Source organism: Esox lucius, chromosome 11 (genome assembly GCF_011004845.1).
Source record: "Esox lucius isolate fEsoLuc1 chromosome 11, fEsoLuc1.pri, whole genome shotgun sequence".
Classification (NCBI taxonomy): Eukaryota; Metazoa; Chordata; class Actinopteri; order Esociformes; family Esocidae; genus Esox; species Esox lucius.
In genome coordinates, this window is record NC_047579.1 from 36,001,626 (window position 1) to 36,025,148 (window position 23,523).

Genomic DNA, 23,523 nt, shown 5'->3' on the forward strand with positions numbered 1-23,523 from the left:
CTGACATTAAATAAGTCGATACAACCGTTAATACTTTTCTGACAGGCACATCCTCTTTCTTGTTACTTGATTCTTTTTTGTTTCTTAGTTTGAACTGTAGGATTAGGAAAGTTCCTTATTTCAGATTCAGTTCTGCTTTGAAAGCATCTAAAAAAGTAAAGCCCTGTGCCTCCAGTTCCTGTCACATGCATAAAAGGACTGTAGACTCAGACAACAGCACATTCCTTATACAGCACAGTACTTTACACCTGGTTAAAAAGGACTGCAAGGCCAAAAGGAGACATGAAGGGGTGTGGCCAAGCGGAATATGTTTCAAAGGAAACATGTCCCTAAACTTCCATTTAGGACCGGGCTGTTTATAGTGTGTGAAGGCAACTGCAGAAGACTGTTATAAAATCACCTCTTCAATCTAGATGATAATACTCAGGACTGGCCCTGACCACAGAAAGACAGCACACATGCAACCCACACGCACACATGAACACACACACAGGCATACAGTATCTACCCAGATCTTTTATCTGAAGGTCTCTAGAGAAGAAGGGGCACGGCTGTCATTTCATCAAACAAATGTTACATTTTACTTGTGAAATAATGTATTTTGTATGAATTTGGCATTCTAAATGTGTTTGGAATACACATACATTCACGAGCAAAAATACTATTTGTCCAATTACTAATTACACATGTACATTTTATGTATCACATTTCTTTTTATGTATTGGGCTAAAGAAGTTTATCACAGGAAGAGGGCTGTGCAGTTTCCTGTCTGCTGTGTAATTAGTCACTCCTCTAATTCTTATCTTTATCTCTGAAGGAGAGGCTAAACCGGGAGGGCACTCTTCACTTACACCCCAGATTATAGTCCCCCAGTTCTGATAACACTCGCAACACAATGGAATCCTAGACTGGCAAACAGCAGAGCACATAGGGGCGGAGCCTCACTCCTGTCTCTGTAACACAGGGGTGTCAAACTGGTTCCATGGAGGGCCGAGGGTCTGCAGGTTTTTGTTTTTTCCTCTAAATTGGTTCCCAGTTCAGACATAAACAACCAGATGAGGGTAGAAACTAACCAATTAGTGACCTGATTAACCAATCAAGTACAAGGTGAGAGCGAAAACCTCCAGACACGCGGCCCTCCATGGAACCGCTTTGACACGTCTGCTCTAGCGCAATGCTGTTAGGTGACCCCTTGGTCAGTACCTACATCCTAGATCCTGAAACATATCTAGGGCCTGGTGGAAAGCAGTGTACTGAATAAAGAACTGTCATTTGGGAGACTGCCAGAGTGCCAGTTTCAGATGTAACTTTACTGTGAAACCTCATTAACTTGGTAAATGAACCACACAAGGGCATCCAATTCCAACTTCAGTTGATCTGAACTGGACCGGTTTGAATGTGGACTGAGGGAGTCCTCTCATTCCTGTTTGGTTGTAATCCAGCTCCTCTGTGAACTGAGGATGTGTAAGGTTACTATGGTTACCCCACTGTATATCTGCCATGCTACTCTGGGCATTGGATGGTTACCATGGTCACTACAGTACCCAGGAATGGTCCTAAATGGCCGTATCCTTTGATACAAAAGGAGGTAATTCCACAGCGAGAGAAACATTTGACCTTTAAGTGGATATTCATTGATGGACATTCTTTGGAGGGGTTGATGAACCTTTGATGAGTCTTCCATCGTCCAGGACAATTCCCAGAACAACAGGACAATTTAATTAATATACAGTATTTGTACGCCAGCCCCACAATGTGCAGTGATCATTACTCCAGCCTCCTGGCTCCAGGTGCAGGCAGGGTCAAGTTCAAGCCCAGCCCAGCCCCAAGCCACTTCTCTGCAGTCCAGATTGATAATTCAGCCCCAAACCTGTCCAGCGCTCCCTCCAGATGAAACGCAGAGGCAGCCGTTGAATCACATCCCATTAAAGTGAAGGAGCTTCCAGAGTCCTTGTCTCCCCTGAAAGGTTACTCTCCAGGCTCCAGGTGGAGGCAGTGTCCGTTCCCTACCATCCCCAGCCCCAGGCTGCTTCTCTGGGGTCTGCCTAGCCTGATCAGCCGGTGGAGGTGGCACCAGACGTATGCCAAGCGGCCTGACACCAAGTCCAACGATGTTGGGTCCACGCCGGCCCAGAGGTTCCCCCCGTGACCCTCCAAACGTCCGACAGAATGTCCCCTTGGGCAACCGGCTGGACCCCTGACTGAGCCCCCCAAACTCCCCCCGGGACCTTCTATCGTCCCTGCTGACAGACCTCCGACAACCTCCTTCACCAGCTTGGGCAGGACCACAGAGTCTGGCAGGATGGAGCTGCTGTCACTCCCCATGAAGAGGTGACACAGAGCCCGGTTCTGGAGGCTCTGTCTGAGGCTGTGGATCAGATCCTCCATCCTGGCCACCAGATGGCGCTCCTCCCAGGCCTGAAAAACAAAGACAAGAATATACCCAGAACCAAGGTTCAGGTAAAAAATAAATAGACCAAGTTACTCATGGTCTCTCCAAGAACATCAGAATATAAGAGCAGTTTAATATAAGAGCAGTGTATTATAGGAGCAGTGTAATAAAATAACTAGTGACAGAACACAACAAGTTGTAAAGTGCAAAGTAATGTAAGAGCAGTGTAATATAAGAACAGTGTAATAAAAGAGCAGTGTAATATAAGAACAGTGTAATGTAAGAACAGTGTAATGTAAGAACAGTGTAATACATGAACAGTGTAATACATGAACAGTGTAATATGAGAACAAAGGTACTGTACATGTAACATGGCTGCTGTTGGATCTCCCATTCTTTATCCTTGCCTCCCTCTCCCCACTTCTCCCCGTGACTTAACACACCTCTGCAGGGGAGCTGAGCAGCAGACGCAGCCAGGCTGTCTTCAAGGTGTAAGAGGAGAGGACAGACCGCCAGATCGCCCCCCTGTGGCTGTCCAGGGCCTGTCCTCCCAGGTCACGCAGCGCCTTGGTCAACTGGAGTACCTTGAGGTGGCAGGAGGGCTGAGGAGAGCGTCCGCGGAGCCAGCCCAGAAGACGCTGCTCCTGACGGGGGAAGAACAGAGTCCAGAGGTCCCGTTCCTGGTTCTGGTGATCCAGGTCTGTTAGGGTGAGTGGATGAATGAAAGGGGACATAATTGATGTATGAAAGGTGACAGAATGGATGGATAAAAGGTGACAGAATGGATTAATGAAAGGTGACGGAATAAGAAGAAAGGGAAGAATGGGAAGAATAAAGGAAGGACTGATGTTGGTTATTGGTGAATTAATGATAAAAGGGAAGAAATGAGAGAAAGACAGGAATACAGGAATACTACAGCGAAGTAGCCACACCAGATGTGTAAGCGCATCGTGATCTCAGGAACACACCTGTCAATTTGATCCCCGACGTCGTTTCTGTGGGAACCAGGTACACCCCATCTCCGAGGGGGATGGCCGGGAGAAGCCGTATCGCCATGGAAATGTGACAGCAGACGTAGTCAGAGCGTGGCGTGAGGCGGAGCTGCACCCGGTCATCGGCGAGTGCAAGGCTCAGCGTGCAGCGCTGCTCGAACGGGTAACGCACCGTTGCCAAGCAACGTTGGACTGCTGGGTAAAACCAACGGAGGACGGAGTCAGGGGTCAGGCGGTAGACGCTATCTCCCCCTGAACCCGCTGTAACTCCTGGCAATGACCTCAGAGACCTTTTCTGTGACTTGTTAGGTTGGTGTAGTCGTAGAAATGTGTTGGTGAAGTGACGATGTTTTCGCACCCAGTCACCGCGGCGGGGTGTTTCTAGGCTGCACCGCGGCACGCTACTCCGTCCTTTCTCCTCCTTCGACTCCTCTTTCTTCTCTTCGCTCACTTCCTCCTTTAGGCCAACCTTCAATTCCTCTTTAGCCGCCATGTTCTCCTCCCCCTTGCCTTCCTCCTTCTTTTCCTCCTTCCCACTAAACCTCCTCCGAGTCCCCTTCTCCATACTTCTCCCATTAACCGTAACATCCCCCCTCTTGTCCTCCTTCTCCTTACTCCTCAGATCCAGCTTGGACTCCCCCTTCTCCTCCCCCTTTCCCTCCCCCTCTCCATTATCATCTGTTTCCAACCCCTGCCTGTAGACTCGTGGCTCCAGTCTTAGTTCTCGGGGAACCCTCAGCGGTACGAGGATGTCATAGAAGTCTGGAGCTCCCACCTTGTGCTCCTCGTATGAACTGCCCACCTACAACCAGACCAGACTATTAAGGACTATTAAGGATTACGAACTATTAAGGATTAGACTCGTATGAACTGCTCAACGACAACCAGACAAACAAATATTAGGTTGTGTTCCAAATGGAAGCACATGGAAAACCATGTGGTGCAGACCTGACCGTGGTCAGAAAATTGATATTACAGACAACAGGAAGTTTGTTTACATAGCATTATTGTATCTAAATCTGTTTATAATTTAACCGCCAAAAAACAATTTAGTCTTCCCAAACCCACCTGCAGGAAGTCCCCTCGGAACGCCAGCGAGGACTCTGGGATACCCCCGTTGGCACGGCCAGCCTTGACGAGCTCCCCGACCAGTTTGGACACATTGGCCTTGCTGTGACCCAGGACATGTGGGGATAGACGCACCCAGCGCTCATAATAATCCTCCAGGACCTCCCGACGAGACACACCCGATTTCAGAGCCCCGTCAGCGGCCTCGAGGGGAGAACTGTTGGCCCTGCCTGGGTGGCCCGAGCAGTAGCTGTAGTTACAACTCACATTTTAGTCAACTCATATTTTAGTCAACTCACATTCGTCTACTCACATTTTAGTCAACTCACATTAATCAACTCACATTAGTCAACTCACATTTTAGTCAATTCACATTTTAGTCAACTCACATTCGTCTACTCACATTTTAGTCAACTCACATTTTAGTCAACTCACATTAATCAACTCACATTAATCAACTCACATTAGTCAACTCACATTTTAGTCAATTCACATTTTAGTCAACTCACATTAGTTAACTCACATTAGTCAACTCACATTTTTGTCAACTCACATTTAAGTCAATTCACATTTTAGTCAACTCACATTTTAGTCAATTCACATTTTAGTCAACTCACATTTCTTTCAACTCATATTTGAGTCAATTCACATTTTAATCAACTCACATTTTAATCAACTCATATTTTAGTCAACTCACATTTGATTCAACTCACATTTTGGTCAATCCATTTTACAAGGGATTCCTATTGATTTAAATTCAAATGTAATTTCATATGGGAACGGATTCATATTCAAGTCAACCTGGATAATAATCAATTACACAGAACAGTGCATACAGACAAGGCAGTGGAGAAACCAATGTCTTTATAACCATTACAATGAGCAATACTAGCAGCAGTAGAAATAATCACTGTGGTAATTGTCAACTCAGACAGATAGACAGGCATCAGGAGAGGTAATGGAAGAGAGGGATAGAGCGATAGAGAGGGAGCGTAGCGTGTCTGTGAGTGTGTGTAGAGAGGGAGCGTAGCGTGTCTGTGAGTGTGTGTGTCTGTGTGTATGTGTGTGTGAGAGAGAGAAAGAGTTTCATAACAACAGACACATGTGGTCTGTGTACCTACAGTACCTGATGAAGAGGTAGCAGAGAGCCACCACCAGCAGTAGCTTGATGAGCGACAGAAGGACGGAAGGGCCCTGGTCCAAGCAGGGCTCCGTTCCGGCCTCATACCCAGGATCGTGGCTTGATTCTGGGCTTGGCCGGTGGGTGTGGTGGAGGACAACCAGGCCGGTCAGCACACAGGTCAAAAGAGGCCAAAACACCCGTAGGTTCAGGGTGTATACAGTCATCCTCCTCTCCGCGTGCTGTCTCCCTTTGTCTCTCTCTCTCCCCCTCTTTTCTTCACTCTTGTTTATCTCTAGCCGTTTTTCTCCTGCCCTAATTCATATGCTCTGTCTTTCTTTCTGTCTGTCTATCCTTCCCTCTCTTTCTTTCTCTCTCTGTTTTCTGTTTTACTTTGTTCTCTCTCTCTCCTTTTGAGGTTGTTCTGTAGCTGTGATGCCAGAAAACCGAGGCAGGGTTAGAGCAGGCTAACCCATAATGACACATAAACACGCAGACACACACACATTGATACACACACGCAGACACACACGCGTTGATGCACACACACTGTCACACACACGCACACACATTGATACACACACGCAGACACACGCTGACATACACACACGTTGATACACACACGCTGGCACGCGCTGACATACACACACGTTGATACACACACGCTGGCACACACGCACGCACGCTGACATACACACACACACACACACGCTGACACACACACTGATACAAACAGCTCTGTTTCCTTCCCTCCCTTTCTTTCTCTTTCTTTCCTTCTCGCTATCTTCTCGCCGATGCACTTCTTTTCCCTCTTCCAAACCTTGTTTTTTTGCTCTGCTTTTTGATTTTCTCCCTTTTTGGCGTTTCTTCTACTCTTCAGCTCTATATCCAGAGAAGATGTACATTCGCTCAGTTTGAAATCAGCAGAAGTTCTTGCCCAATACCCTCCTTCTCTTCATTCACGTTTTTCCACTCTGTCTTTTTTATCCTTTTCAATGTCTCCCTCCTTCGCTTGAGCCCAGACAGAAAGGAAGACAGAAAGCGGTCAGAAAGTTTTGAAAATCCCCCCTCTGATTCTCTGTCGGCTTTTTTCTGCCAGTGAGCTCAGAGGAAATGCCAAACTCTTGAGAGAGGAATTTCAGTTATAAAAAAAGAGAGAGAGAAGCTGAAGGAGAGAGAGGGAGTGAGAGACTGAGCCCCAACACACTCTCCTCCCACTCCTTAAAGAAACAAAGACATTGTTTCACATCTCAACTGCAGTTACTCGGCCCAAAGAGACCCCCATTCTCTACACAACTCCCTCTTCTATATTCTCACTTAATCAGGGGCCTATTCAAACATGGGACTCCATGTGTGTGCAATTAACTAAAAGATAACGACAACCAAAAATTATTTTTTCCAAGAACAGATTTGAAGTCACTCCAGCCTGTCTCTGTTCTTTGAACAATCACCTCACAGTCAAAAGGTCTCCATCACCACCATTCCAGAAGGCTCGAAAAACTAATTTGGTCAATAAAAAAATTAAGTGCAGATCAACAGATGTACTGCGGACATTTGCCTGTGAATCCCTGCTTTACCGTTCAGTCCCTACGGTCCCTGTTGAAATGTAGTGTACTATATAGGGAATAGGTTTCTAATGTAGTGTACTATATAGGGAAAAGGGTTCCAATGTAGTGTACTATATAGGGAAAAGGGTTCCAATGTAGTGTACTATATAGGGAATAGGGTTCTAATGTAGTGTGCTATATAGGGAATAGGGTTCTAATGTAGTGTGCTATATAGGGAATAGGGTTCTAATGTAGTGTGCTATATAGGGAATAGGGTTCTAATGTAGTGTACTATATAGGGAATAGGGTTCTAATGTAGTGTACTATATAGGGAATAGGGTTCTAATGTAGTGTACTATATAGGGAATAGGGTTCTAATGTAGTGTGCTATATAAGGAATTGAAGGCCAATTGGAAGACAGGTACATATACAACAGCAGAGTTCACAACAATAATTGAGGACAAAACTGATTAAGCAAAATCAAACTGATACATATGTCTGCAATATCCACAAATCCACAAAACAGAACTTGAACAGAGTGAGAACAAACTACTTTGTTAAGGCTAACATATTGTATTAAACATTTTCTACAGTCATACATAAAGAAACAGATAAAGGCAGATAAAAAAGTTTTGTTATGAATAGAGTTGCTGGTTATCTTTAGTCTCTGACATGTCACAGGCCCTTCTCTCAGGGGTCATGGGTTAGGGGTCATACTGCGGAAGAAGTTCACAGATCAAGCTGAGGTCAAACTAAACACTGGCACTTATTTTGGTCAAGCCCAAACTGTATGTATGCATGTATGTGTGTATGTATGTGTGTATGTATGTATGTGTGTATGTATGTATGTGTGTATGTATGTATGTATGTGTGTGGGTTTGGGTGTGTGAGTACATAGTGAGTATGCAAGTAGGTGGATGGGTGGAGTGGATGTTTATTGTATGTGTGTGGTGTGTATGTGCCTGGTGTGTGGGTGTGTGTGGGTTGTGTGTGTGTGACAATGAATCCTTGTTAAGCTGGGCCACACATCTGACTTTGGTCCACGGCTGGGACCTTGTTCACTATGTGGGGTCCTTTTACCTACACACCACAAATGTTCAAATAAAGACAAACTTTCTGAAGGTTCGTTAATTCTCTATCTCTCTCTGTCGCTGTCTCTCACTCTGTTTCTGTCATCACTCTCTCGGTCCCTGTCTATCTATCTCTCTCTGTCTCTCTCTCTCTGTCCCTCCGTCTCACTCTGTCCATCCGTCTCTCTCTCTGTCCATATGTCTCTCTCTCTCTGTCCATATGTCTCTCTCTCTGTCCATATGTCTCTCTCTCTCTGTCCATCCGTCTCTCTCTCTGTCCATATGTCTCACTTTCTCTGTCGATCTGTCTCTCTCTCTCTGTCTCTCTCTCTCTGTCCATATGTCTCACTCTCTCTGTCCATCCGTCTCACTCTCTGTCCATCCGTCTCTCTCTCTGTCCATATGTCTCTTCCTCTCTGTCCATCCGTCTCTCTCGCTCTGTCCATATGTCTCACTCTCTCTGTCCATCCGTCTCTCTCTCTGTCCATATGTCTCTCTCTCTCTGTCCATCCGTCTCTCTCTCTGTCCATATGTCTCTCTCTCTCTGTCCATCCATCTCTCAATAGGTCTCTATGTCTCAGATCGTAGGTTTTAGCTCCATTCATTAATGATAGTACTGAACCACACAATGGGAGATAGAGATAGCCCAGACCAATATTGCACACACACGCATTCCTGTAGACACATGCAGATAATTGCCTTAAGGTTTAATCAGTCATAAGACACAGAGACCGATAAGTAGTCAGCTATCAACCTCAGTATTTGAATGTAAAAGCAACAAGAAGCCTTGTGTCACTAGAGGTATGCTGACCAAAGAGTGGATTATAACAACAGCTAAATTAAACAGAAATAGAATGGATAGTGGATTATAACAACAGCTAAATTAAACAGAAATAGAATGGATAGTGGATTATAACTACAGCTATATCAAACAGAAATAGGATGGATAGGGGATTATAACTACAGCTATATCAAACAGAAAGAGGATGGATAGGGGATTATTACTACAGCTATGTAAAACAGAAATAGAATGGATAGTGAATTATAACTACAGCAAAATCAAACAAAAATAGAATGGATAGCAGAATATAACTGCAGCCATATTAAACATCAATTAAATGGATAGTGGAGTTAGTTTCATACTGTCTGGATGGTTAGTGCGGCTAACTTTAGCTAGCTAACCATTGTCAGAAGCATGAACTAGCTACTAGCTTGCTACTAGTTTTACCAAAACACAGGTTTGAGTTAGGTTACACAGCTTCCTCACTCATTATTTCAAAATAATTTCAGTTATTACAGAACTTTCTATCTAATATCAGCCAGCTGGCTAGCTAGGAATTGTAGTAGAGGCCACTGGAACTATCAGAAATAACGTTTAAGGTAGCTGTATAATCTTACTAAAAAACTTTTGTAATGACTACTTTAGATGTTCATTAAAAAAGGGTAATTTTGTTGCATTTCATCTGTGAATTTATAGCCTTTCGCCTCACTGCACACCATACAGATTAGTCTGTGTAACTACTACTACTATAAAAAAATAAACCCATTTTCCTCTTCCACAAATGTGGCCCACTGATGATGGTATAGACTTGTTGTGAATACAAAAACAATTGTATTATTGCCCCTTAACTTTGCAGCTTAATATAATGTTTAGTTCCACACACGGTGGTGAGTTACTATAAATACTGGAATGGAGATTTCATCTCTGAAGTAATTCCTGTCAGCGGGCCTGGTCAGTTGCTATAGGTTACCATTAGTATTGCCAGGCCCTGCTGTAAACATTCCCTCTAACACTCAGGACACTCACACACACAACCCAAACTTTCACACACACACACACACACACACACACACACAAATGACTGTAGGTGCCTGGCCCTGACTCGCATCCACAGACCAACTCGTTGGCTTCACAACCAAGATAGGCAAAACAAGCTGAGAGAGATAGTACCACAAAATGCCTCTTCTGTCATTAGGCAAGTACAACCAAGAACACACTTTTTCACACTCAACCTGGAAGCAATAAGGGCTAGCTGCCTTGGTCAGGGACAGAACAACATACTTTCCACCTTGCTGGCTTGGAGATTTGTCCTAACAACCCTTCAGTTGCTTGTTTAATGCTCCTACCACTAAGCCACCTGTCGCAAGGCCACATGTTTCTCAGAATATCTGCAGTGTTGTGTATTGGGAAATCTCGTTTAGAGGAATGGCACTTTAATGTCAGAATGTAATCTGCAGTGTTGTGTTTTGGGAAATCTTGTTTAAAGGAATGGCACTTTAATGTCAGAATGTCATCTGCAGTGTTGTTTATTGGGAAATTTAGTCCTAGAGGAAAGGTACTTTAATGTCAGAATGTCATCTGCAGTGTTGTGTATTGGGAAATCTAGTTTAGAGGAATGGCACTTTATTGTCAGAATGTCATCTGCAGTCTTGTGTATTGGGAAATCTAGTTTAGAGGAATGGCACTTTATTGTCAGAATGTCATCTGCTTTGTTGTGTACTGGGAAATCTAGTTTAGAGGAATGGCACTTTAATGTCGGAATGTCATCTGCCGTGTTGTGTATTGGGAAAATTAGTCCTAGAGGTATGGCACTTTAATGTACTGATTTAAAAGTATTTTGAGGTGGTGATATTCAGAGCCTGTCCTCTTTCTCAGTCAGTACCAAAACCACAGTTACACATTACCAATCCAGGAGCCGACCCCTTGGTAAGGATGAGAAAAAGGGCATTTACAGTAGGTTCGTTAAGCCCAAAAATATTCATACCCAATTTTGTTTATAGTGATTTTTCATTTGATCAAAAGGTTTCTTCTGGCCGGAAATGACATAAACAAGTGACAAAACCCGGTAAGACATTGTGCTGGGGATACAAATGAATAACATAATTATTTCTGTTTTTAGCCATGACTTGCAGTTGACTAGTAACTGACTAGAGAACTACTGCTGTTCAGCTGTTCTCAATTTATACGTTATTAGAATGCTCTCTCATGGTCGAGATTATAAGACTTTTTAAATGGTATAGAAACTTGCATTTTCTCAAAAATGTGCAACAATTTCAAGGTGTATGAATAATTTTGGACATTATATATATATTTTTAAACCCCTGAAATAGTTACGTTATTCATTTGTATCTCCAGAACAATGTCTTACCGGGTTTTGTCACTTGTTTATGTCATTTCCAGGCCCACGATGTAATTACTTAAGCACATATTTGACCCTTTTCACTGCATAACACTGTACAGATCTGTTTTGAATGAAGAAAAACTGGCATGCAGAAGAGCAGTGAATGACAATCTCCTGTGCTGTGGTTTAATAGACAAAAACAGACAATGTCAGTAGGCGCACAAGACAGCCGTCACATGAGGAGACAAATACAAGTCAGAACAATCTGTCCTTCTCAGAACAGTTAAACATGAAGTATCATCTCCTGTCAGTTAGTCCTTTAAAGGTTTTCAGCATAAGTAGAACAGTTAATAAGGTTTGTTATAAGGCTGGTTATCCAGATCACTTCCTGTGTACCATCTTTGAAATTATTTCGTTTTATGTTTTGATGTTACTGGATCAGCTTTCTCGCCCCCAATCTTTTACAGTAGTATGACAAAGGCTATACTGACACAAGATCTGCATTTATATGACCATTTATAATATTAGATCGCTACTGAGAGTTGAGAATTGTATTATTTGTGTGTCTTATAGAGAACAACGCAGACTTTTTTTTAATCATGTATGTGCTTTACTAATCAGGTTCCATTTGGGACACGGTCACTGAAACCAAACTAGCGGTGTGTGTGTGTGTCTAACAGACCGACAGACAGGGCCTTAGCCAATCATATGACTCACACGTGTTTTGACCACAGCACATTGTAACAGCCTCAAGCTTAAACCCATTACGATGATAGTCAGATACACACATGCACACTATCTCTCTCACACAAAAAACACAAACCCCCGGCAGGCCAACTTAAACGGACAATCCACAATGTACAGTGTATCAGGGATTTTGGCCCACTCCTCCATACAGACCTTCTCCAGATCCTTCAGGTTTCAGGGCTGTGGCTGGGCAATTCAGACTTTCAGCTCCCTCCAAAGATTTTCTATTGGGTTCAGGTCTGGAGACTGGCTAGGCCACTCCAGGACCTTGAGATGCTTCTTACGGAGCCACTCTGTAGTTGCCCTGGCTGTGTGTTTCGGGTCGTTGTCATGCTGGAAGACCCAGCCACAACCCATTTACAATGCTCTTACTGAGCGAAGAAAGTTGTTGGCCAAGATCTCGCGGTACATGGCCCCATCCATCCTCCCCTTAATACGGTGCAGTCGTCCTGTCCCCTTTGCCGAAAAGCATCCCCAAAGAATGAGGTTTCCACCCCTATGCTTCACGGTTGGGATGGTGTTCTTGTGGTTCTACTCATCCTTCTTCTTCCTCCAAACACGGCGCTCTATTTTTGTCTCATCAGACCTCATGACCTTCTCCCATTCCTCCTCTGGATCATCCAGATGGTCATTGGCAAACTTCAGACGGGGCCTGGACATGCGCTGGCTTGAGCAGAGGGACCTTGCGTGCCCTGCAGGGTTTTAATCCATGACGGTGTATTGTGTTACTAATGGTTTTCTTTGAAACTGTGGTCTCAGCTCTCTTCAGGTCATTGACCAGGTCCTGCCGTGTAGTTCTGGGCTGATCCCTCACCTTCCTCATGATCATTGATCAGGTGAGATCTTGCATGGAGCCCCAGACCGAGGGAGATTGACCGTCATCTTGAACTTCTTCCATTTTCTAATAATTGCCCCAACATTTGTTGCCTTCTCACCAAGCTGTTTGCCTATTGTCCTGTAGCCCATCCCAGACTTGTGCAGGTCTACAATTTTATCCCTGATGTCCTTACACAGCTCTCTGGTCTTGGCCATTGTGGAGAGGTTGGAGTCTGTTTGATTGAGTGTGTGGACAGGTGTCTTTTATACAGGTAACAAGTTCAAACAGGTGCAGTTAATACAGGTAATGAGTGGAGAACAGAAGAGCCGGAATTCTTACTGGTTGGTAGGTGATCAAATACTTATGTCATGCAATAAAATGCAAGTTCATTATTTAAAAATCATACAATGTGATTTTCTGAATTTTTCTTTTAGATTCCATCTCTCATAGTTGAAGTGTATCTATGATAAAAATTACAGACCTCTGAATGCTTTGTAAGTAGGAAAACCTGCAAAATCGGCTGTGTATCAAATACTTGTTCTCCCCACTGTATTTCAACAGGTCTCATTTCAGAGGAAGTGTGTGTCAGACTTAGCAGTGAATGACTCAGACTGTTATTGTGGGATTAAGGAAAATGTTTCCTGTTGGAAAACTTTATTTTTACAGTTGCATATATTTGAATGTTTTTGAAGCATTACCTGATCTTACATATGGGGCAATTTGTTAAGGAATAATATCAATGTTGGGACTTTGTAAATGCTTGTTTGTCTTTTTTCTATTTCTGCCCATCAGTACTATTCCTAAGCAAAGGAACTCAGTTTCAAATTCTACGAAAAGTGTTTGAAGTTGAAAAGACCTATTGTAAGAAACAGCTAAATATTATTTACCTGTTTGGTCAGCTGAGGAATTAGCAGGCTCAGCTACTGTATACCACCAGGACACATCATTAAAAGTCCTGATGGTATTTAGTGGTCAGCTTCACCATTAGGACAATCTATTTTCATCGTCACTATGTAATCCAACATGACCTTTCAGGAAAGGATGCAGCCAGAACCTCCCCTCTTCCTTCTACTCTGGAGACGTTAGGTCATTAAAAGTGTTAAACAATGTAAGTCAAATGCATTAAAACTATTACTGCAGAGGGCCTTTGGTCCAGAGAAGTGCACTAGAGATGGAATAGTTGGTCAAATCAGAAATGTTTGTTTCGGTTAGGATTGTACTTGTTATGAGTACACACACATGCTTTCACCCCCACACACTAGTGAATGCTGTGTTTAAATTCAGCCCTGGTGATGTGACAGAGGGGATGATAAGACTATCTTGAGGTTATTCTCAGAGTTCTAATTCCGAAACGTTAACGGTTCACGGGCAGAATCAGGGAGCCCTTTGTGATGTCATTAATTACAGTTAATGGATTCACACAGCTTTTCTGATTTGTTGAACAGAGATCACTCCCGGGTGTGATTTGACTGGCGGCGCTGAGACGCCAACAGCCGGCAACTGACTGTCTAAAACTAGATATGTTGAATCAATTTGACTTTGTTTCTAAAGGCACCCTAGTTCATCCTAATCGAAAATAGAGAGATTGTGTCATAGAGGGTTATTTTTATCTACACTGGTCTTTAGAAAATACTCAACCAATCGTTCAGGCTCGAATTAAGGGTTCAAACCAGCCAGCTGCTTTTGAGTCAGGCGGGAAGGAAGCTGTTAGGAAACGGTGAGAGAGGATACGTCCTGAATGTACCCTAAGTCCCTACAAAGTGCACCACACTACTTCTGACCAAGTCCTATCTGCCCGGATACAGGTAGTGTTGTTTATAGTGTGCCGTTTGGGATGTAGACAGACATTTCATGTCCAGTCATGATGATTTCATCATCCTTCAGCTCAGCGGTAACGGATGCATTACACACATACACACATACACACTCCTCCCCTTTCTGAGCTCAACAGCTAACTTAAACACACTGTTAAAGACTGTTTATGCATAGGATCGGGTTTCTAGTTATCTGACTTTGTGTGCACGTGCACGCGTTTGTGTGTGTGCACGGGCAGCATTCCTTGGGAAAGGGATGGCATGGGGATTAGATCATGGGAATCACTGGAAATAGGGAGACCCACCAGGTCTTCTGGATCCTGCCCCCTGTGTCAGGGTTGTGACCCCTGGTGGGGTAACACGGCTACTGCAGCAGATTTGCCAGAATAAAAAACAAAGACATTAAATATATACAGTATCTCACAAAAGTGAGTACACCCCTCACATTTTTGCAAATAATTGATTATATATTTTCATATGACAACACTGAAGAAATTACAATGTAAATTAATGAGTGTACAGCTTGCATAACAGTGTAAATTTGCTGTCCCCTCAAAATAACTCAACACAAAAGTGAGTACACCCCTAAATGAAAAATAATTGTTGCTCTACATAAAGATGGCCTAGCCTATAAAAAGATTGATAATGACCCCAAACACACTTCCTAGACGACCACTGCCTTGCTAAAGAAGCTGAGGGTAAAGGTGATGGACTGACCAAGCATGTCTCTATGGGGTGCCGAATGTAAAAGTTTGGTTACATTTTTTTTGCTGATACATTTAGCTCACTTTCCTCACATTTTGCGCATTTTCCTCACATTTGAGACAGAAATTATATATATATATATATTTATATATATATATATTATATCTAAATGTTAATTGTTAAATCTAAATGTTATATCTAAATCCAAATGTTAAATCTAAATGTTAAATATATATCTAAATGTTAAATCTAAATGTTATATCTACATCTAAATGTTAAATGTATATCTAAATGTAATATCTAAATCTAAATGTTAAATCTAAATGTTAAATGTATATCTAAATGTTAAATGTTAAATCTAAATGTTGTATATAAATCTAAATCTTAAATTGATATCTAAATGTTAAATGTAAATATTAAATCTAAATTTAAATGTTAAATATATATCTAAATATTATATCTAAATCTAAATCTTAAATATATATCTAAATGTTAAATCTAAATGTTACATCTAAATGTGTCGCCAAGTGTAAAGCTAAATATTTAGAAAATATTCAAATTCCCAAGGAAACCACACCCACTGCAGTGGCTTCAAATCGCGATGCACCACCCCCACCCCCTCCCCCGCTCCCACCCCACACTAAGACACTGTGGTGAAAGCAAAGGACTTAGGTCAGGGCTGGCCAACCCTGTTCCTGGAGTGCCACTGTCCTGTAGGTTTTCTCTTCAGCCTCATTTGTGACTAACCTGAGTCTGCTTTTCATCCAAATACTAATTAGAATCAGGTGTGCTGAATAAAAGTTGGAGAGAAAATCTACAGGACAGTGGCTTTCCAGGAACAGGGTTGGCCAGCCCTGACTTAGGTGAAAGGCAGGCATGGCCGGGTTCTCTAGGTCTAGGAGACATTGAACGGGCGGTCATTGCAGGTGTGCGGGCTGCACTTCATGGTGTACCTCCCCCGGTCCAGTCCACAAAATCAACGGTAAGTTAAGTTGTTTTAATTTGAGTTCTATATGCATACTGGAGCGGGGGATGGGGTGGGGGCGGTGCAGCGCGATTTGAAGCCACTGCAGTGGGCGTGGTTTCCTTGGGGATTTGAAGATTTTCTAAATATTTAGCTTTACACTTGGCGACACATTTAGATATAACATTTAGATTTAACATTTAACATTTAGATATATATTTAAGATTTAGATATAATATTTAGATATATATTTAATGTTTAGATTTAGATATAATATTTACATTTAACATTTAACATTTAACATTTAGATATAAATTTAACATTTAGATTCAACATTTAGATTTAGATATAACATTTAGATATACATTTAATATTTAGATTTAGATATAACATTTAACATTTAGATATATATTTAACATTTAGATTTAGATTTAACATTTGGATTTAGATATAACATTTAGATTTAACATTTAACATTTAGATATTATATTTATATATATAATTTCTTTCTCAAATGTGAGGAAAATGCACTAAATGTGAGGAAAGTGAGCTAAATGTTGAAAATGTATCAGCTAAAAAAGTTTAACCAAACTTTTACATTCGGCACCCCATACACATTGGGCCCAATTTCGACATTTTCACTTACACCTGTTCTCCAGTGCCTTTTAAGAAAGTGGCCAGAGAAAGGAGTATGTGAGGGGTTAAGCTGTTGATATCTATCTTGTGTTAATTATTTTACCAGTTAGCCATAGCTCACTAAATGCTAGTTGAGTGCTGTCAGCAGTGGCAGCATGTTCTTGGACAGCATTTGTGACATGCCTCTTCATCTGTGTCATACATTATTTTCTGGACTTGACTGGTTGTAGCCAAAACATTTCTATTTACACTCTGGAGCCAACTTCGACTGAAATCTTTTTGCTTCACGGGCCACATCAGATTTTATAATTACCTGATTGAATCAGTGTGCAGGATGTATCCGTCCCGAAGGAAATAGATTTCCCTCACCTGGTCTCAGGCTCGGCTCTAAGGACCTGTTGTTGTTTTGATGCTACCACACTAATCCCCTAAATACAGTGGTCAACCAGCAGGGATGGTTTCCCAGATGCAAATTAAATCTTGACCCGACTAACAAACAGAGATTCTCTTGACTGTGTGTTTCAATATTGGATATTAGGCTTGATGTGGAGTAGAACAGGACTAGGACTTTATCCACAATACTACATTTCATATGGACTAGGATGGGACTAGGATGGGACTAGGATGGGACTAGGATGTGACTGGCCTTATTCTGTTTCTTGGAAACAGTCTATAAACATTTTATTTCATACATAATGTTGTATCTCTTCTCAATCATTGAAAAACAATGGATATCAACATTTAAAATATATATGAAAATTAACATTTAAATGTACATTACCATTCAGAAAGGGTCAATTAAAAATGTCCTTGTTTTCAAAAGAAAAGCAGATGTTTGGTCAATTGAAATAATTAAATTGATCAGAAATACAGTGTAGACATTGTTAATGTGGTAAATGACTATTGTTGTAACGAGGACGCGCGTGGAGGACGCGCGCCATCCCCCCCGACGTGGTATTCGGCGCGCGTCGTCGCCGGTCCTCTAGCCACGCCGCTCCTCCTCCCACGGCACTGTCCTGTCTTGTTATTGCACACACCTGGTGTCCATTCCCTCATTAGGTTGCCTATATTAGTTCCTGTGTTTCTGGGTGTCTTTGTGTGGTATTGTTCTATGTCTTTATATTGTGGAGAGAGGCACGTTCGTTTGAGCGTTTTATCGCCGTGTATAGCGTGCCTTTGTTGTATTATTATATTTTTGAGAATACAGTTTTGTTTATCGCCTCCCTGCGTTTGGCTCCAAGTTCTTGACACACTCCACTACACCCAGCCGTGACAGAATACCACACCACCATGGAGTCAGCGGGGAGTGACCTGCTCCACCACCATGGCAGCATGATTGCGTCCCTGGGGGAGGCCATGACCGAGATGGTCCAGGCTATGCGGCGGTTGGAGGCGAGGCTGCCACCTGAGCAGCAACCACCACCAACACTCAACCCGGCCGAAGTGCCCCTGCCATCGTCTCCACCGTCGCAGAGAAGGACCATTCAGCTGAGCCTTCCTCAGGGATTCAGCGGAGACGCAGCCCAGTGCTCTGGGTTTTTGCTCCAGTTGGAGCTATATTTCGCCTCCCTCAGCCCTCACCCGGGGGATAGGGAGAAGGTCTCGGCCCTTGTCTCCTGCCTGAGGGGCAAGGCGCTAGACTGGGCCAACTCCGTTTGGTCCACTAACGGGCCGGAGTTGGCCCATTACGGGGCGTTCGTCGGCCTCTTCCGGGCCGTGTTCGATCACCCGCCCGACGGCAGGGAGGTCGGCGAGCGTCTCGTGCACCTGCGGCAGGGGCAGATCCGCCGTTCCACCTCGCCCGCCTCCTCGAGTTTCTTTTTTGTGAGGAAGAAGGATGGGGGTTTGCGTCCGTGCATTGACTACAGGGCGTTAAACAAACTGACGATCCGGTACTCATATCCTATCCCCCTGATTTCCCAATATATTGAGTCAATGCATGGGGCGCGCTTCTTCACGAAACTGGACCTCCGGAGTGCGTACAATTTGGTGAGAATCCGAGAGGGAGACGAGTGGAAAACCGCCTTCAGCACCACCATGGGTCACTACGAATACCTGGTGATGCCGTATGGGTTGATGAATGCCCCGGCAGTGTTTCAGTCCTTTGTGAACGACGTGTTTAGGGACATGCTGGGGCGCGGAGTTGTGGTTTACATTGACGACATCCTCGTGTATTCCACTACGCGTGCTGAGCATGTGTCTCTCGTTCGCAGGGTGCTGAAGCGGCTGTTGGAGCATGGCCTGTACGCTAAAGCAGAGAAGTGCGCGTTTTTCCAGCGAGCCGTCTCCTTCCTCGGGTTTCGGATTTCTGCCGGTGGGGTGGAAATGGAGGTCGATCGCGTGTCAGCCGTGCGTAATTGGCCCGTTCCCACCACGGTTAAGGCGGTGCAGCGATTTATTGGGTTTGCCAATTTCTACCGTAGGTTTATACGGGGCTTCGGCAAGGTGGCAGCTCCTATTACTTCCTTGTTGAAGGGTGGGCCGAGCCGGATCACCTGGACGACCGAGGCAGACGTCGCATTTCGCACCCTTAAGAGAATGTTCACCTCTGCCCCGGTTCTGGCTCACCCCGATCCGTCACTGCCGTTCATAGTGGAGGTGGATGCCTCTGAGGTTGGGATAGGTGCTGTGTTGTCCCAACTATCAGGTACCCCTCCTAAGCGTCGCCCCTGTGCTTTTTACTCGCGAAAGCTCAGTGAGGCAGAGCGCAACTATGGCATCGGTGACAGGGAGCTGTTGGCTGTGTTTAACGCCTTGACTGTTTGGAGACATTGGCTCGAGGGAGCGAGACACCCGTTTGTAGTCTGGACCGACCACCGTAACCTGGAGTACATCCGGGCGGCGAGGAGACTGAACCCTCGCCAGGCCAGGTGGGCGTTGTTTTTTGCCCGGTTCGATTTCACTCTTTCATACGTTCCGGGTACAAAAAACGCCAAGGCAGACGCGCTGTCTCGGTTGTGCGACGCGGGTGAAAGGCGGGTAGATGATACACCGATTCTGCCCGCCTCGTGCATTGTGGCGCCGGTTGTGTGGGACGTGGACGCGGACATTCAGCGAGCGTTGCGTGGCGATCCTGGGCCTCCTGGGTGTCCTGCGGGTCGTCAGTACGTCCCGCTGGACGTCCGTGACCGTCTCATTTACTGGGCCCACACGTCCCCTTCCACGGGTCACCCAGGCATAGACCGTACTGTGCGCTGCCTTACCGATAAGTACTGGTGGCCCGGTCTGGCTAAGGATGTGAGGGCGTACGTGTCCTCCTGTTCGGTGTGCGCTCAGTGTAAGGCACCTAGACACCTTCCGGCGGGTAAGTTACATCCTTTGCCCGTTCCACAACGACCATGGTCTCACTTGTCCATTGATTTTCTGACCGATCTTCCCCCCTCACTAGGCAATACCACGGTCCTGGTTGTTGTGGACCGGTTTTCAAAGGCCTGCCGGTTCCTTCCCCTCCCTGGTCTCCCTACGGCTCTGCAGACCGCAGAGGCTCTATTCACCCATGTCTTCCGGCACTACGGGGTGCCGGAGGACATTGTTTCTGACCGGGGCCCTCAGTTCACGTCCCGGGTCTGGAAGGCCTTTATGGGCCGGTTGGGGGTCTCAGTCAGCCTCACCTCCGGGTTCCACCCCGAAGCTAATGGGCAGGTGGAGCGTGTGAACCAAGACCTGGGGAGGTTCCTGCGGTCCTATTGCCAGGACCGGCCGGGGGAGTGGGCGGAGTTCCTGCCCTGGGCAGAGTATGCTCAGAATTCACTCCGCCACTCCTCCACGTCCTTGACTCCCTTTCAGTGTGTCCTGGGGTACCAGCCGGTCTTGGTTCCCTGGCAGAGCCAGCCCGAGTCTGGGGTTCCGGCGGTGGACGACTGGTTCCGGCGCGCCGAGGACACCTGGTCCGTGGCCCATCGACACATCCGGCGCGCCGGGGTTCGCCAGAAGTCCGCTGCTGACCGCCGGCGTAACGACACCCCGGTCTACGCTGTGGGCGACCGGGTCTGGCTCTCGACCCGGAACCTCCCTCTCCGCCTGCCCTATTATATTTTTGAGAATACAGTTTTGTTTATCGCCTCCCTGCGTTTGGCTCCAAGTTCTTGACACACTCCACTACACCCAGCCGTGACAATTGTAGCTGGAAATAGCAGATTTTTTATGGAGTTTCTACACAGGCGTGCAGAGCCTATTATCAGCAACTAAAATGCTAAACTTGAATAATCCACGTTTAGCATTTTTAAGGGCTGATTGATCATTAGAAAACTCTTTAGCAATTACTATATTTATATTTATATCAGAGTTTTATGTAATAGACTAGGCATAACATGATGGGAGTAAAATAAGGTCTGTGGATAAGACTTTTATTTGTGCAAGACTGCCCTCTGTAGTTTTTCAACTGCTTAATGCAGTTGATTCATACAATTCTGTGCAGGTCCTTTTTTATATCATATGTTTATATATTTTTTCAATGTTGTTTTACCACTTAGGTTAATTAAAAACACATTTACATTTACATCGACAAAGCAAATGTTAAATAGTCACAGGGGAAGGAAAGGGTATTGTTGAGCTATAGTTATGTCCAGTCATCAGTTGACCTGTTTTAGCTGAGTTGTAGTTCACTTAAATGAACAGAAGGTGGCAACAAATCAGTTGGCCGATGAGTCCGCCCTGACCCACAAAACAGTGTTTGGTGAATTGATTTGTTTTTAATACATCAGAAGACTGTTAATAGTCTGATATTCTCATGGGAGGACTATTGTAGCTGCCATTCCCAGCTAAAGTCATTTACCACATTAACAATGTCTACACTGTATTTCTGATAAATTTAATTATTTCAGTTGATCAAAAATGTGATTTTCTTTTGACAACAAGGACATTTTTAATTGACCCTTTCTGAATGGTAATGAACATTTAAAGGTTAATCTTCATATATATTTTAAATGTTGATATCCATTGTTTTTCAGTGATTGAGAAGAGATACAACATTATGTATGAAATAAAATGTTTACAGACTGTTTCCCAGAAAAAGAATAAGGCCAGTCACATCCTAGTCCCATCCTAGTCCATATGAAATGTAGTATTGTGGATAAAGTCCTAGTCCAAGAGAATCTCTGTTTGTTAGTCGGGTCAAGATTTAATTTGCATCTGGGAAACCATCCCTGCTGGTTGTCGACTGTATTTAGGGGATTAGTGTGGTAGCATCAAAACAACAACAGGTCCTTAGAGCCGAGCCTGAGACCAGGTGAGGGCAATCTATTTCCTTCGGGACGGATACATCCTGCACGCTGATTCAATCAGGTAATTACAAAATCTGATGTGGCCCTTGAAGCAAAAAGATTTCAGTCGAAGTTGGCTCCAGAGTGTAAATAGAAACATTTTGGCTACAACCAGTCAAGTCCTGAAAATAATTTATGACACAGATGAAGAGGCATGTCACAAATGATGTCCAAGAACATGCTGCCACTGCTAACAGCACTCAAGTAGCATTTAGTGAGCTATGGCTAACTGGTAAAATAATTCACACAAGGTTGATATCAACAGCTTAACCCCTCACATACTCCTTTCTCTGGCCACTTTCTTAAAATGCACCGGAGAACAGGTCAGGGAGGTTCGGTACACCGATGAAGACAACCAGGCTGCACTCAGAGTGACGGCATGTACATGTTGTTTCTGTTTAAGTTGGTGTTGTTCATCCTGACACCTGTTCCTTACAAACTGATCCATGGGTTGGAGCGTTAGGACATAGTTGTGCCAAGTTCTGACCGGGGAGGTCGATCTCCCTAACTTTCCAGTCCATCCATTGTGTCTGGTGGATCTCCACTGATTTCCAGTCCATCCACAGTGTGAGGTGGATCTCCACAGATTTCCAGTCCATCCACTGTGTGAGGTGGATCTCCACAGATTTCCAGTCCATCCACTGTGTGAGGTGGATCTCCACAGATTTCCAGTCCATCCACTGTGTGAGGTGGATCTCCACAGATTTCCAGTCCATCCACTGTGTGAGGTGGATCTCCACAGATTTCCAGTCCATCCATTGTGTGAGGTAGATCTCCACAGATTTCCACTCCATCCATTGTGTGAGGTGGATCTCCACAGATTTCCAGTCCATCCACTGTGTGAGGTTGTTCTCCCCACCTTTCCAGTCCATCCACTGTGTGAGGTTGTTCTCCCCACCTTTCCAGTCCATCCACTGTGTGAGGTGGATCTCCACAGATTTCCAGTCCATCCACTGTGTGAGGTTGTTCTCCCCACCGGTCCAGTCCATCCACTGTGTGAGGTGGATCTCCACCGATTTCCAGTCCATCCACTGTGTGAGGTGGTTCTCCACAGATTTCCAGTCCATCCACTGTGTGAGGTGGTTCTCCACAGATTTCCAGTCCATCCATTGTGTGAGGTAGATCTCCACAGATTTCCAGTCCATCCACTGTGTCTGGTGGATCTCCCCACCTTTCCAGTCCATCCACTGTGTGAGGTGGATCTCCACATATTTCCAGTCCATCCATTGTGTGAGGTAGATCTCCACAGATTTCCAGTCCATCCACTG

The 23,523-nt window shown here is 44.4% G+C and overlaps 1 protein-coding gene across 1 annotated transcript; it reads right to left on the reverse strand.

Moving 5' to 3' along the window:
• Positions 1-1,076: 1,076 nt before the first annotated feature.
• Positions 1,077-6,130, reverse strand: LOC105013185 (ITPRIP like 2). Its single transcript, XM_010874536.3, has 5 exons — positions 5,579-6,130; positions 4,453-4,702; positions 3,361-4,186; positions 2,836-3,092; positions 1,077-2,418 (listed from the first exon to the last, which is right to left on the reverse strand). The coding sequence occupies exons 1-5, from the start codon at positions 5,797-5,799 to the stop codon at positions 1,969-1,971; spliced, it is 2,004 nt and encodes a 667-aa protein (XP_010872838.2). The 5' UTR covers positions 5,800-6,130; the 3' UTR covers positions 1,077-1,968.
• Positions 6,131-23,523: the final 17,393 nt, after the last annotated feature.

Coding starts and splice junctions, on each gene's coding strand:
- LOC105013185 (XM_010874536.3), bottom strand. CDS start 5,799: ATGACTGTATACACCCTGAACCTACGGGTGTTTTGGCCTCTTTTGACC. Junction 4,187..4,452: donor TCCGAGGGGACTTCCTGCAG/GTGGGTTTGGGA, acceptor GTCTGGTTGTAG/GTGGGCAGTTCATACGAGGA. Junction 3,093..3,360: donor GTCGGGGATCAAATTGACAG/GTGTGTTCCTGA, acceptor TCACCCTAACAG/ACCTGGATCACCAGAACCAG.